At 35.5% G+C, this 17,161-nt stretch overlaps 1 protein-coding gene across 15 annotated transcripts in view; it reads right to left on the reverse strand.

Annotated features, from left to right (window-relative positions):
- The window catches only part of Grik2 (glutamate receptor, ionotropic, kainate 2 (beta 2)), a 696,482-nt gene that overhangs the window by 467,521 nt on the left and 211,800 nt on the right, over nt 1-17,161 (reverse strand). For all 15 annotated transcript variants that reach the window (XR_001779464.2, XR_003948597.1, XR_001779465.2 and 12 more), the window contains 2 exons: nt 16,935-17,102; nt 12,364-12,621 (listed from right to left, as the gene is read on the reverse strand). Coding sequence is in view for 12 of the 15 variants with exons in the window: in NM_001111268.3 (NP_001104738.2) it covers nt 12,364-12,621; nt 16,935-17,102 (426 nt within the window). In the remaining 3 variants the exon portion in view is untranslated. The remainder of the gene's footprint in view (nt 1-12,363; nt 12,622-16,934; nt 17,103-17,161) is intronic.

The raw sequence follows: 17,161 nt of genomic DNA on the forward strand, positions 1-17,161 counted from the left end.
ATCTTCCTTACAACAAGTTTGATCTTCACTGTCAGTATTTCTAATTTTTTTCTTGTTGCTGTTTCTTCTTTGCACATGACTACTTAACAATCTGAGACCAACCACAACCAATCATGACCAACCACATTCAACATCAACCAACAACAACCAACCAACTAACAACCCACCCCATTTCAGGGCTCCACCATTTATTTATCTTCTGCAAAGTTCCCTGAATTCCAAATGTTACACAATAAGAAACTGTCTACAGCTGGAAAAATCATGCCTCTGCTAGAACGTGAATCAAGTCAGAGTCAGCTATGGTGGAAATCTGAAACAGCCCCATATCCCATAACTGGGATTAAAACAAAACTATATTCTTATACTATTTCTCTGTTTTTTAAAAGAAACAAAAATTCTAAAATTGGCACTATACATATCTATCAGATAAAATCAATGAAATGATTTTGAAGCTTCCTCAGGCAGCAGATTGAAGCAGGTGCAGATATCTACAGCCAGATTTTATGCAGACATTGAGTCTAAATTGGAAGTGTGCATTGGACCCATCCTGTCAGAACTCAGAAGAAGAGGAAGAAAGATTGTAGGTGTCAGAAGAGATGGAGACACAAGGAGAACAAGGTCCACTGAATCAACTAAGCAGGGTTCATATGGGTTCACAGAGACTGAGGTAGCAAGCATATAGCCTGCATGGATCTGCATCAGGTTCTGTTGTATGTTATGTCTGTTAGTTTGGTAGTTTTGTGAGTCTTCTAACAGTGTGCATGGGTGTGTCTCTGCCTCGTTTGCCTGCTCTTGTTCTCTTTTCTACATATTTGATTGCCTTGTCCAGTCTTTATATGAGGGCCTTTGTCATGTTTTATTGTATTTTGTTTTGTTGAGCTTGGTTGTTTTCTCTTGGAGGCCCCCTTTTTTCTGAAGGGAAACTGAGGGAAGTGGATCAGGAAAGAGGAGAAAAGGTGAGAAGGAAGGTAAAACTGTAGTTGGGGTGGATTATATTAGAGAAGAATCTAATATAAATTGTTGGAAAGTAATGCATATCACAAAGTATCCTACAAAAATCCATGTTTCCAGAAAGTTCTCCTAAGTAAAATAAAGACTTCTTCATCTAAAAACTCTTGTTCTCTTTCCTCCTCAGCTATGTTTTACTACCTCCTATTTTGAAGCTCCTCCTTTCAAACAACCTTAAGTTTATTCTAAAATAAATATCCCAAGTTTCCTTGTGTCTTATGTTTTCCTTTCATTTTGTATATACCTCTGTTACTTTCTTATTCATTACAGCATTTATCATTATAACAGTGGGTATTGTAGAATATATATCATATATTCCACATTCTAACATATATAGATATATGTACATGTTAGAAACTAGACTCCATATGATAGATGTGTGTAGATGGTTTCAATAAGTATGGCCCCCATAGTTTCATGTGATTGGCCCAAAGGGAATGGCACTACTAGGAGGGGTGGCCTGTTGGAGGAAGTGTATCACTGTGGAGACAGCCTTTGAGCTATCTTATGCTCAAGCTATACCCAGTGTGGCACACAGTCCCCTTCTGTGATTTTCTGACCAAGATGTTGGACTCTGCTCCTTCTCTTACACCATGTATACCTAGATTCTGTCTTGTTTCCCAGCATGGCAATAATGGACTAAACTTCTGAAACTGTAAGCTAGCACAATTAAATGTTTTTTCTTATTAGAGTTGCTGTGGTCATGGTATCTCTTCTCAACAATAGAAATCCTAGCTATGACAGGTTTTTGTTTGTTTGTTTGTTTGTTTTGTTTTGTTTTGTTTGAGTCTCCTAGGTTGAAAACAATGCTGATACAAAAAAGACAATTTATAATTTTTCTGTGTAGTAAGTAAAAATAAAACTAACAAATTACAACATAATTATAACATCACCATAAATTCAAGCCTGAGAAATAGACATGACTTTATATCTGCTCTATATGTCATATGGCTGTGAAAACTAAACTGTTTTCACTAGTATCTGTGTATGATATATATACTGTGAACATGCCAGCTCACCATGAACACAACTATAAGAGTAAGAGAATATTACTTCCCAAGATTATTGTGGAGGGAATCATAAGATTAAAACGTAGGTAAGAAAATAGGAAAAGACTATTGAAAGGAAAGAAAAATCAAGCATACAAAAGTGAATGAGAGAAAAAAACTACTATGATTCATGAAGAACAATTATTTCAAAGAATGTCACAATGCAGTATTGAAAGCAAGAATATCAGAGAAGCAAAAGGATGGAAATGATAGAAGTTGGAAAAGTTATGCTGCAGAAAACATTTCTATAAATAAATGAAAAAATAAATAAAATGAATAAAAACTTGGCATATATGTGCATTGAGTTGGAGAGCAACATCAGGTAGTAGGCAGAGATGACTCAAGTGCTCAGTGATAAAATCATCATGAACAACAGGCAATAGGAATGAAAAAAGAAGCATTTCTGAAAATAAACAGAGGCAATAGAGAAGACATAGGATTTATTGGTGAATAATTAGCACTGACAAGATAAGGATCATGCTGAAACAATTTGATGAACAGGGAAATTCAAGGATAATACAAATTATGTGGTGCTGAAAGAGTAGGTTTGTATGTTGGCTTACACATATCTGTGGATTATTGGTAAACTGAGACTACCTGTGTGACATTTGTCATCAGAGATAGCATTGTGAGTTTGTAGCATTTGGAGATGGAAGGAGGTAAATTTTGCATGAGGTGTTTTATGGAGAGAAAGTAATCAAGCGATACATCAGTATTACTTTAAACAAACCCTTGAACAATATGGGCAATCAAAGAACAGCTGATGAGAGGCTTAAGAGACTGAGAATGGTTTCTTTCTCATCAAGGCACATCATTAAAGACTGAGGACTTCACTCTGAGCTATCTGATCCTATCCTCATGGCTGAGATAATACACCAGTTACCTTAAAGTCTTAGTAGATGAAAAGTCACTATTTGAGTACCTGAAATCACTACTACATCATAGTTCCTGGGTGTGACCTGCTCTACTTCTTGAAACAAGTCTATCATGATGTAGAAACAAACAAAACCAACTATAGCAAGAATACCACGTCCTACAGGGATCATTTCCACTTCGTTAGTGATGCCATCTCCCCACATAAGCTTTTTTCCACTCATAATTCTGGACTAGAAGGTATGGTTCTTGGATCTCACCCTGGGAGCCAAGTTTTGTAGGTCATGGGGGCATATACTAGGTATGGACTTTACTTCTGACCATCAAGAAACTGTTTATGGATCCCAAGATAAAACTATAAAGCTATGGAATACTCTAAATGTAAATTCAGGATCAAAGTAACTTGGAAGAGCTACCCAGCACTAGCAAATGTATTATCATTGCTAGTGACTGAGATAAGTTGTTGAAGATACAGATTTGTGCTGACAATATTTGCCACAAAACTGTCTGGACATTGGGAATCTTTCTGGAGGATCTCCATGGAGGAGATACATAGAGACTCTATGTTTCTGAGTGGTCAGGCTTTGCTTGGGATTTTAATGATGACACATTTATATACTAGATGGTAAGAGTGTGATCCAGGGGGTTGGTGAGATGGCTCAGTGGGTAAGAGCACCCAACTGCTCTTCCAAAGGTCCGGAGTTCAAATCCCAGCAACCACATGGTGGCTCACAACCATCTGTAACAAGATCTGACTCCCTCTTCTGGAGTGTCTGAAGACAGCATAAAATAAATGAATAAATCTAAAAAAAAAAAAAAAAGAGTGTGATCCAGGATCTGTACTACAGTCCTAAGTGCTATTGGTCCTCTTCTGCTGTATGATTCAGCCTCAAGACTTGTACTTGGCAGGAAAGAGCTCTATACATGACTAAGGTGGCAAAGCTACCCCATTGCTCTTCTCTGGTCTTGTCTGCTGATGACTAAACTATTTGCTGTATAATCAATATAATGTGTATGTAGCAGGTGACTAGAAACTCAGTAGAAGCCGGGCAGTGATGGTGCAAACCTTTAATCCCAGCACTTGGGAGGCAGAGGCAGGGAGATTTCTGAGATCGAGGCCAGCCTGGTCTACAGAGTGAGTTCCAGGACTACCAGGGCTACACAGAAAAACCCTGTCTTGGAAAAAAAAAAAAAAACGAAGAAAGAAAGAAAGAAAGAAAGAAAGAAAGAAAGAAAGAAAGGAAGGAAGGAAGGAAGGAAGGAAGGAAGGAAGGAAGGAAGGAAGGAAGGAAGGAAGGAAGGAAGGAAGGAAGGAAGGAAGGCAGTAGAGTTTATATTAGAGTTTTAGTAATAAAATTGGTGTTTTGAGAAAATAGACAAAAAGAGCATGATAATATAATGGGAATGGATTATAGAAAATAAGGAGGAGAGGGTGATAGCATCTAGGCAGGGAAAATCTTTTCAATTTTATGCTTAACCATGAAATCAACCTATCAAGTAAATCAGAGAGATCATTAAAGTTCATTTTTCCCCACTGGGCTGCATACAGGGAAAAACAAACCAGGACAAGAGGTCAGGGTAAGAAACCACCATTTATTTTTGCCAGGGTATTTAAATATGGGAAAGCTTTGATTTATAGAAACAGAAAATATCTGACACCCTCAATGAAATTATTATCCTTTATAATAGCTTTGTTTTCTACAACTAAGGTAAAAATTACCCATTTCTGAGGCTTCCTATAAAACTTCTTCATATTTCTTTATACCAAAGTATCTGTATTATAGATAAGAGAATTTAATTGTGTCTTATAGAATGGTATATTTTAGAAAGACTGGAAAACTTAAAGAATTTGTCCTATAAATACATTTAAAATAGTACCATGTAATCAGACTCTAGGAAATAATATTATAAGTAATATCGTGTATTTAAATTTGGGATTAAAAAAATAAGCCCAAGTTCAAACATAACCAACTGTGGAAACAGTATTATGTCAGACTATGTAATCAACTATATCCAAATAATTAGTTTTAACTTGTAACTGCTAATTGTGTTTGCATTTGGAATTATAGAATACAGAAATTGCAGCTTTGTACTTAAAACGTACAACATATAATCATCTTAGACCTAAATTACCTCACTCCCTAAAATTATTTCGTTCTTTGTTGCACAAAACAAAAAAATATATTATTCAAAATTAGTCTCTTCCAGGAATATATATTTTTAAATTAACTTACTCTATTGAGTGTCTTTATTTTAGTATATCCAATTTAGATGTAGATTTTAGATAAGACAAAAATCATTATTTGACTTTTTATTTTATCAAACTCACCCTAAAAGTACCTCAAACTATATCTAGAATTTAGCGAATAAATATAATCCACCCAAATTAATAGGAAAATGCTGTTGTCTTTGGCTTAAGACGAGGTTTTTGTGCGCCTTTCTCACTTATGGTTATATCCTAATGAAGGTTCTGATGCTTCAATAGGGAATGTGCATGTGAACACTGAAGGTCCTGCTCCCTAATTAGTACTTGATTGATCAATAAAGATGCGAGTGGCTAAAGGTTGGGTGGAAGATGTGGGACTTCCAGGTTCCTGCAGGCAGGGTAGGAGAATCAGGAGAAAGGAGGGGTTTTACCTTGCTTTGGAGGGAAAGAGAGTCACCAGTCATGTGAGATCTCAGGTGGAGTGGCCATTGGACACTTCCCCAGACAGAATATTAGAAATGCAACTAAGCTCAGGGCAGATGTAGGGTATTGAGAAAGGAAAAGGGAAAATGCACACTAGATGCTGGAGGCTTCGAAGAGCCCAGCCACTAAATCATAAGGCAGGTTAAAAATGAGCTATATATGTGTGTCTTCCATCTGTGGATGAAAGGGAACTAGGGTGATGGCTGGTAGCAAGGTCCATGCAGACCTTAGAGCAGGGAGAGTAGAAACTATATGCTACATCGTAAAAATGAATTAAAACTTAAATTGCTTAGTATTAAAAAATCTAAAAATGGGGACTTATTCTCACTCTAATTAATTATAATAAAATAATAAGAATGGTCACTACTCAGAGTGGGGTGGATGCATGCTATAAAGACCAGAGTTCTACTAATGAGTTACTGCCCACTCACTAACAGAGCTCTGATTTTTCCTATAACATGAATTTGAACATTAGAAGCTCTTGATGATCCATCTTCAATAGCCTTTTACATGAATTTTTCTTCATGATTCTTTCCCCTGATAGTGTCGCACACTGAAGTACCTGCAATTCCTAACAACCTGGATTCCTTGGGCATCCTTAAATACGCATGACACCTTGTAGCTTTTTTTCCATTTGAGATACTTTTACTTTAGTCCACTAGTAAGGAAGAAATCAGATTTGCAGAATCTCCTTTGCCCTCCCCAAGGAGCTGTAAGTTTCTCTCAGGAGCCACCATACATACTTGTTTTTCTTGCCATTCTCTTAGCTTGTTGGACTAAAAGATGTACTGTGGTTATTGAGTTTCCTCCCTGCCCTTTGCATCAGTTCTTGGAGGCAAAGTTTTATCCATAATCCTGTGACCTCTGTCTCAGGTGATTTACAAAAATGGGTCTATATGTGATTGTTTGAAACATGACATGTTTGGTTGTAAATGGAATAAGTGAAATGCAATTCACACTAGTTTTCTTTGGAAATAATGGAAGAAATTATGTGTACCCAAAACTTTTCCTGAACTAATAATACTGAATATTTCAAAGTTAATCACTGAATTTAACTTCGGGCAAATTGTATAACTCATTGAAGTTCAATATTTCCCCTAGGTAATTATGCAATATCACATTTATGTACTTATACCGAAATTATCAATAAGATACTTACATGAACCAAGATAGTTTAGAAGCTTGTGATAAAATGAACATCTTTAGAGTCTATTCTGCTTAGAAGAAGGCATTATCCAGAATAGTAGAGACAAGAAAACTAACACACAGTGATTATTATCTAGTGCTAGTAGGATAAGTTAGAAAAACCATTCCGATATGAAAAAGAGGACAAGGGAAGTCTTTCTTTGGAGCATTAAAGCCAGATAGTCTGTTTGTGAAAATATGCACACACTGGTATGTGTATCCCAAAATCAGGAATGGGCTAGAATTTTTGCTTTCCTTGTGAACATAAGTTTAATGTTTCCATTGTACAAAAGTAAGTTGAATATTTGAACTCAAATATTGTGAGAAATCGGAAACAAATTCATTTAAAGGACTTCTTTGCATATTCTGGCTGCATTTTAGACCCAAGAAGTTATTAAGTGAGAAATCAAACAGAATTTCATTGAACATAACCTAAGTGTTGAGATCACATAAAGTTAGTATCAAAATCCATGAAAAATGATGCATATTTTGGCATGAAAGTTAGCATTACATGGAAGACGGTAGATTTTTTCGAGAGTTCTAGGGGTAAAGAATTGGCAATTTGGACTTGACTGTGAACCCCAAGTAAGGAATGAATTGAGGGAGGTATTTGTATTTCTAAGGCTGCTGCTGGGTAGCAGGGACAGCTAGGAAGCTGGCCTGATAAAGTGATAGCCTGTTTTCTTTGCAATTCAGAAAATTGTTTTATAAGATTGAACAAAATAACCTATGAGAGTAACATGGACAATATCTAATGAAAGATAGCTCATCTGTAATCATTCCTATGCTCTTACTTTCTTGTCCAATGTTTTCCCATAATTTAGCCACAAGACTGGGACAAAATCCTAGATTTCTGCTTACCATCCCAGTGTTCTTTGTTAATGGACTGCTGATCTATAAACAAAGATGAAACACAGGAATTTTAAAGCAAATATTCACAACTTATCCTGGAATTGCTTACAAGCTGACAGCTATCCAATTTATTTTCAGTTTATATTTAAAATGAATCATATGTTCCAAAATGACTGACAGAAACAGCTTTCTTCCTAAAGCCAAATCATTTCCATCATTTTTGGATACCATTCAGAGCTATAACAGACTTTTGTGGTGCATAAAAGCATTCATCCAGGACAACAACAAATGCTAATTATCATAGAAAATAAATAGCTCATGATAACATGATTTTAAGAAGTTCTCTGAGTCCAGAAATACATTTCATCTAACATCCATATGTTAGGGTATGCAAGCAAGAAGTGGATGAAATTATCATGTATCAAACTGGACAGCACAATAAAGTAAAAATGAATATAAATAGGGATAGCATATGTACTAAGTAACTCTGGAAAAGGGAACATGGAAATAAAAATGGCACATGTCTCTACTTTCATAAGCAATTGATACATGTGTCCATAGTCAAGTCAAAGCTATTTAACTTGACTAGCATGAGTGTAGAGGCCATTTTCAGTCCACCGTCCTTGTTATAACTGCACTTTTCTCACAACTTCAAATTGTAATCCACCTTATTTGGGCAAATCACATTAAGACAAAAAACTAGCATCAGTGATAATTTGAGATGTCAAATTAATTTTATGTACTCAAGAATGCATTTCAAAAAGATTTTACTGTTTACTCACAAGTCATTTTTATTATATAAAACAATGAAAACCAAGTTCTCAAAAGTAAAAACTTAAACTTCTAAAAGATACAAATGTTGTTATCAATGCAATTTGCTAATTAAAAATAATACAAGATTGTGAATAATCAAATGTCTATAAATGTGGCTTGGAAGCACAAAGTTAGGGCCCTTGTCCTCTCCACTAGCATATGATCCCACTATAAAAACCAATGCTAACTAGCAGGTGCCTAGTCAATACATATTGACTTAAATGTGCATAAAATTGAATATCCATATTCTATAATTGCTTAAACTTTAGGCTTTAGATATGCTTGTTGTGTAAATTTATAATTATTTTAGTATCAATGTGTATATATTATATATAAAATCAAACAATTCTGAAATGTTTATATTGTTCATAGCAGCCCTATCTATAATAGCCAGAAGCTGGAAAGAACCCACATGTCCCTCAACAGAGGAATAGATATAGAAAATGTGGTACATTTACACAATGGAGTACTACTCAGCTATTAAAAACAATGAATTTATGAAATTCTTAGGCGAATGGATGTATCTGGAGAATATCATCCTGAGTGAGGTAACCCAATCACAAAAGAAGTCACTTGATATGCACTCACTGATAAGTGGATATTAGCCCAGAAACCTAGAATACCAAAGATACAATTTTCAAAACATAAGAAAATCAAGAAGAAAGAAGACCAATATGGGAATACTTCATTCCTCCCTAGAATAGGGAATAAAATACCCATGGAAGGAGTTGCAGAGACAAAATTTGGAGCTAAGATGAAAGGATGGACCATCCAGAGACTGCCCACCTCAGGGTCCATCCTATAATCAGCCACCAAACGCAGACACTATTGCATATGCCAGCAAAATTTTGCTAAAAGGACCCTGATATAGCTGTCTCCCGTGAGGCTATGCCCATGCCTGGCAAATACAGAAGTGGATGCTCACAGTCATCTATAGGATGGAACACAGTGCCCCCAATGGAGGAGTTAGAGAAAGTACCCAAGGAGCTAAAGAGGTCTGCAACCCTATAGGTGGAACAACATTATGAAATAACCCCCAGAGCTCGTGTCTCTATCTGCATATGTAGCAAAAGATGGCCTAGTCGCCCATCACTGGGAAGAGAGGCCCCTTGGTCTTGCCAACTTTATATGCCCCAGTACAGGGGAAACCAGGGCCAAAAAGTGGGAGTGAGTAGGTAGGGGAGCAGAGTGGGGGGAGGGTATAGGGGACTTTTGGGATAGCATTTGAAATCTAAATGAAGAAAATATCTAAAAAAAAAAATTTAAAAGAATGATAAAGTTTCTTGTTTTAGGGAAAGTAGGTGAATATTGAGATTAGGTTTCACTTTGTCTCACAGACTAGCCTTGAACTTGCTATGTAGGTCAGGCTGGCCTCAAAGTACTGGTAATCTTACCAATGCACATGCTTGAATATAGCAAAGATGTATTACCATGCCTAGGTATAAAGCTTATTTTTAAAATTTATTTATTTATTTTACACTCAGATTTTATTCCTCCCCCACAACCACCCTCTGACTCTTCCACCTCCCATCCCACCTCCCCACTCATCTGTCTCCAGGAGGACGTCCCAAACCCCAAACCCCACTCTACCTGACCTCTAAACTCCCTGGGGCTTTCAGTCACTAGAGGGTTAGGTGCATCATCTCTGATTGAACACAGACCCAGCAGTCCTCTGCTGTATATGTGTTGGGGGCCTCATATAAACTGGTATCCTGTTTAGTGGTCCAGGGTTGAGAGATCTTGGGGGTCCAGATTAGCTGAGACTGCTGGTCCTCCTACAGGGTTGCCCTCCTCCTCAGCTTCTTTCAGACTTTCACCAATTCAACCACAGGGGGCAGAAGCTTCTGTCCATTGGTTGGGTGCAAATATCTGCATGTGACTCTTTTATCTGCTTGTTGGGTTTTCCAGAGAATTTGAATCGTTTTTAATAATCTTAATTTGAGGTCAAGGTCTCTGCAATGTATAAATGTAACTGAATATATATATATATTGGAACTGGTGATAGAAATATTTAGACTATTATCTATAGACTATTATCTATAGTTTAGAAACAAAAATTACATGTGAATATTTGCTTTACTAATTGTGATATGAACTGGTTACAAATCCTGTTGTTTGTTTGTTTACTCCATCAGTATGTGCATGCACGAAAGAACATTTTCATACAATATAGTGAAGAAACAATGTATGTCTATTCATACTTCTATCACTTGACAATTCCTTTTTAATTATAAACAGTGTGAAAATAATGAATACAAAATAGAGCATGCAATCATATATATATATATATATATATATATATATATATATAATAAGTATGTATGCACTTTAAACAACATATGCTCCAATATTATATAGAGAATAGAGACATGATCAGATATATGTCCTATATTTGTGTATATAGCCATCTATTGACATACATACAGGTAGATTAATTTGTATCTGAAGATTCCCTGGGCATTACATATTATGCAAACTCAGGAGAGCTGTTAAGACACAGCTTTCTAGAAGAACTTTACCAATTATATAAAGGAAATGATTGGGGGTAAAGACAATCCTTGAAAAGTCTAATTTAGGTGCAAAGACTGATTAAAAATACTTGTGTTTTTACACATTTCTATTGATAAAATTAAGGGCTAAATTTATTAAAATATTTTTATATTTTCACCAACATAAATAAGATTAATAGCTTCAATTAAAGCTGTAGCTTCCTTAATTCAGTAAAAATATATTTAAAACTATTTTCATTGTTTGTACAAGCTTGATACTTTTTGTTCTCTTAGCAGAGTTTCTATCTTTCCATTTGCATTGATAATTTCATTATAAAAGGGATAAATTTCTACACAAAGTTTTGTTCATTGCCAGCATACAAAGTGATTGGGAACAAAGCATGTTCCTGCGATATTTGGAGAGAATTTTAATTCAAATGAATTTCAATCTCAATGTAAATTTGAGAGAATAGTGAAAAGGCCTAAAATAAAATGCTTTGCATTCTAATTTAAAACAATATTTAGAATACTGAAAAATATCCTTAAATGAAATCAATTACCATGATAAACATAATATTTACCTCACCAAAATAACTGTCAGCAGAAAACTACAAGTTTGGTTTTACGGTTTACTTTCTTATGTTTCTGAGACATGTTTAAAATTAATAATTCATGATAATATTCAACCACAATTAACAATCATTAAAACGATTCAATATAGACAACCACTGTACAGCAAACATTTATTAAAATATTACAAGAGAGTGACATGAATTTCATTTCATTTCATTAAATTTCATTTCTAATTCTAGTTTTCAAATTTTCTAAGTGGTATCTAGCTACACAAAAGTAGTTCCCCAAAGCTTAAAAATTTAATGCTGTTATTTGTTCAATGTTTGCAAAAAATAAAAGCATACTGCTTAAACCTGTGGGTGAACATATATATATATATATATATATATATATATATATATATTGCATAAAAGAAATAAATTCTATGTCAAAATTGTAAATTTCTTGATGTATACTAAAACTTACGAGACTGCTGTAGAAAACCACCTTTTAGTCAAAGTTATTTAAATATAATAACATAATATTCATACTATCTCTATCTTTTAATACATTGTTCAATCTTCTGATGCTTATTTTATAAATACAGAGAAAATATATGTTATTAGGCTGTTATTTTTCTGGATGTGTAAAACAAGTGTTGATATGTGGCTCAAAATGTCTTTCAGTCTCTTCACAGACTGATTAATAATAATAACAGTAATAACTAATAACTAACTAACAAACAACAAAATTAAACTAATAAAAGAAAACATGCCACAAAAGAAAAGAAGAACTTGCAATGTGCTCGAGGAAAGAATGTGCTGAAGTCAGCCACAGAGGCTGCTGCTCTTACCAGTGCTGTCGTCATACACAACTGTGACAGTTTTCCACTTAAAAAACTGCACCAAATCCAAGATGGCACGGCTGAGGGAAGAGAAGTCTGGGTAGAGACTGACATAGAAGGAATCCTTATTGTCTGACACCTGGTGCTTCCAGCGGGTCTGTATGTGAGGAACCCCCAGAGCATTGCAGATGGACTGAACAGCATTTGCTGATGAACTGTGTGAAGGACCGAAGATGGCAGCCACCCCAAGAGACAGCTGATCACAAGCTGAAAGGGAAAAAGAAGTCTGTCAATAAAGAGAAGGAAGGAGGGCACGCGTTGCTACTAAACCCCAGAAATGTCTTCCTGGGAAAGATTCAATCTCAAAAATATTAACCCAGAATTGCTCCTGTGTAAAGGAAATGCAGGGACAAAGAGTGGAGCAGACATTGAAGGAAAGGCCATCCAGAGACTGCCCTACCTATGAATCCATCCCATCTGTTGACACCAAACCCAGATACTATTGCTGATGCCAAGAAGTGCTTGCTGACAGGAGCCTGGTATAGGTGTCTCCTGAGAGGCTCTGACAGAGCCTAACCAATACAGATGTGGATGCACAAAGCCAACCATTGAACTGACTACAGGGACCCCACTGGAGGTGTCAGGAGTAGGACTGAAGGTGCTCAAGGGAGAACAATATCAGAACCCCCAGAGCTCCCAGGGACTAAACCACCAACCAAAGGAAACACATGGAAGGACACATGGCTCCAGCTGCATATGTAGCAGAAAATGGCCTTATCTGACCTCAATGGGAGGAGTGGCCCTTGGTTCTGTGGAGGCTCCATGCCCCTGCATAGGGGAATGCTAGGGCAATGAGGGAGAAGTGGTTGGTTGAGTGAGTAGGGAAGCACCCTCATAGAAGAAGGGGGATAGACTAGGAGATTTGTGCAGGGGATACCAGGAAAGGGAGTAACATTGAATTTTAAATAAAATAACCAATAAAAATAAATGAATAATAAAAGAATTTCCTTCTTTAGTAAAATCTGCATTTCATATTTCTTCATTCCCTTTGCTCCCTCTAAACTGTATCTCATGTTCCTTTTTTGTTGCTTGCTTTCAAATGCATGGCCTCTTTTTCTTTAACTGTTGGTCTGTATGTTTGTATGTATTTCTAAATACATAAATAGAACCTGCTTTGTCTATAGAATGTTGCTTGTATGTATGTTTGCTAGGCTGACCATGCAACATAGGATAACATGTTGGGCTAAAACATGGGAAAAGGTGTGTCTTTCATGGTCACCTTTCATATAATTACATCATTATTTACTAAATATTTTCAGTTTATTACAAGAAAGTTAATTCAGCCAATTTTGTAGGAACAAAATTTCAAATAATTCTGTAAATGTCAAGGGAGTGGGAAAAAGAAAAAATAATTAAAGGATTTTAAGCATAAAATATATGATGCATGAATACCTAAGCATAGACACATTAGATAAAATTTAGTTGTTAGAAACACTAGGTATGATTTCTTTAAGAATTTAATATAAGAAAGTTGGTTCTGAACATACTGATTGCTATTTTCTAAATAGTTATCAGAATTCTAAATAAGTATACAGCCAATTCTGAAATCTCACTCAAAATGGGGCTTTAATTCACATATTTTGAAACTGATTGCTCGCCTAAAAAAATGAAAATCCAAGAAAAGATGAAAATACCTGGAATAATCCTGTGTTTTAAAATAACATAGATGTGTCTTTTTCATTTATATGTTTGTTTGTGCATAGGTTTTTGTGTGCTAACCAGGTTGGTGTTATTTTAATGTCAGAGTTATGTAGGATATATATATATATATATATATATATATATATATATATATATATATATATATATATATGTGTGTGTGTGTGTGTGTGTGTGTGTGTGTGTGTGTGTGTGTGTGTGTGTGTGTGTGTATATGTGTGTGTATATATATATATATATATATATATGGATTATATATATATTATATATATAATAAATGTCTCAGTTGGTATCTATTTTAAAGTTCATCTTTACTATCATGACTATTTTGGACATTTGTAGAGATGTTGTAAGATTCAAAATATCCATTGTATCTCTCTTCATTTGCTTTATTCATGCCCTAAGCAATAATAGCTCAATAAACAAGATAGAAATGATAGCTTCACCCCCTTTTACATGTTGCGAAGAAAGTCGCTAATCTGAGTTTTCCTACCTCTAGGTTAGATTCCTAATAGGCTTTAACAGATGCTTAATTGAGAAAATGTCTTATAAATCAGGTGAATTTATTGCCTAAGGATTGTGCTAGGATATCAGTTAATAGTATTCTGTTTGTTGTCAGGAAAATTTGAATCTATATTTCTACGCTGAACCTTTGAAGTCACCATTAAGAAGTCTATTAATATTTTAATATTTTATCTATATTTTCCTCACTTCTTATGTTTCAATATGAATTTTTTCATTAGCATCAGAATTTCTTCTTCCTTAATGGAAATGTCTTGAGTGATATTACTAATCATAATCACTTGCCTTGAATTTAATGACTTAGTTTGCATTTGTTGTGACAAACAGAACTTTTTACAGTCAAGTCGAACCTTTTCCCTCCAGTCTTGTAAACCCTTTATCACCATGGCATGGATCTGAAATGTAAAACTAATTTATATTCTCAAAAATCTGAATTCAAAGGGCAAGCAGACTATGACTTTGAGGAATACAGCTCAGCATCTGGGGAAAATAAGGAGTCTTCTCTCTTGAGAAGCATTGTCCCTTATCAACTGCCATTAATATTAATAAGCTTGGAAGACAACTTCCTCAAAGTAGATCTACAAATAATTACATGTGTTTCTGTCAATATCAGGTAACTATTAGAGCAATATTAGCATTGCAGAAATGTAAATATTGTTTTAAAGAATATGATGATAACAAATGCTGTTAGTCCACTCTTAAGTCAATCTATAATACAGAAGGCAATGTATACTACATAAATGCAAACTATGCCAAAGGTAGGACCTGTCCTCCTACATTAAATCTACACATATACGAAAAGAACACCTATATAGCACTATGTAAACACAATCACTATTGATACTGCTGTCGTGTATAATATATGTCTGGGTAATGGTTCATCTTTAGATTGCTTTAATGTTTTTATTTGATGTATATTGGTGTTTTGTCAATGCATATGTCTGTGTACCATGTCTATGCAGTGTCCTTACAAGCCAGTAGCGTGATTCAGAATGTCCTGGAACTAGAGTTACAGATAGTGTGCTCATTGTTAAGTATTTAACCTGAGTCCACTGTGCAAACAATCAATTCTTTCATCATTTATTTTAGTTTATTGTTTAAAACTTTAATAACAGTAAAAGTAGAACAATATGGAAAACTAACTCATCTACCACAAATTTAATTTTACTTAAAATTGGATTTGTTTAAATAACAGCTAATGAAAGCACGTGAAACTCAAAAAGAAAGACCAAAGTGTGGATACTTCGTTCCTTCTTAGAAGGGGAACAAAATACCCATGGGAGGAGATACAGAGACTGATGGAATAACCATCTAGAAACTGCCCCACCTGGAGATCCATCCCATAAACAATCACCAAATCAGACACTATGGCAGATGCCAACAAGAGCTTGCTGAGAGGAACCTAATATTGCTGTCTCCTGAGAGGTTCTGCCAGTGCCTGGCAAATACAGAAGTGGATACTCACAGTCATTCAGTGGAGAGAGCATATGGTCCCTAATGAAGGAGCTAGAGACAGTACCCAAGGAGCTGAAGGGGTTTGCAGCCCATAGGAGGAACAACAATATGAACAAACCAGTACCCCTAGAGCTCCCTGGGACTAAACCACCAATCAAAGAAAACACATGGTGGACTGGTGGCTCTAGATGCATATGTAGCAGAGGATGGCCTAGTCAGTCATCAATGGGAGGAGAGGACCTTGGTCCTGTTAAGGCTCTATGACTTAGTAAAGGGGAATGTCAGGGCCAGGAAGCAGGAGTGGGTGGTTTGTGGAACAAGGGGAAGGGGGAGAGGAGAGAGGATTTTCAGAGGGGAAACTAGGAAAGGGAATAACATTTGAAATGTAAATAAAGAAAATATCCTATGTGTGTGTGTATGTGTGTGTGTGTGTGTGTGTGTGTGTGTGTATGTATACATATACATACACATACACATACATATATATACATATATATAAAGAAAATTTATGGGGCTGGTGAGATGGCTCAGTGGGTAAGAGTACCCGACTGCTCTTCCAAAGGTCTGGAGTTCAAATCCCAGCAACCACATGGTGGCTCACAACCATCCGTAACGAGATCTGACGCCCTCTTCTGGAGTGTCTGAAGACAGCTACAGTGTACTTACATAAAATAAATAAATAAATCTTTAAAAAAAAAAAAGAATATTAAAAAAAAAAAAAAGAAAATTTATAAAATCACCATTTTTTTCTAATAAAATGTATGTAGATACTAAAGACAATTTCTTTCACATAAATGTCCTTATTAATTTATTGACAACATAAAGGAATCAAGAACACCTAGAAATCTGAAATCTAGAAATCATACTATATAGCTATTAATCACCTTTCTTAGATGCTTCAAAACTGTCATAGAGATTGATCTTCTGTGTATCATATGTTAACGTGGTATTGGGTAGCAGAGTCCTGTTCCTGTTGATTGTATTCACAGCAAATCTGAATGCAAGTTCTTCAGCTCCCATAGGGCCAGATTCCACATATTCAAATATACCACCTAGTAAAGCAAGAGAACAATTATATTGGTGTGAGAATCCAGTTAAAATGTTTTCAGAC

Source organism: Mus musculus, chromosome 10 (genome assembly GCF_000001635.26).
Source record: "Mus musculus strain C57BL/6J chromosome 10, GRCm38.p6 C57BL/6J".
NCBI lineage: Eukaryota > Metazoa > Chordata > Mammalia > Rodentia > Muridae > Mus > Mus musculus.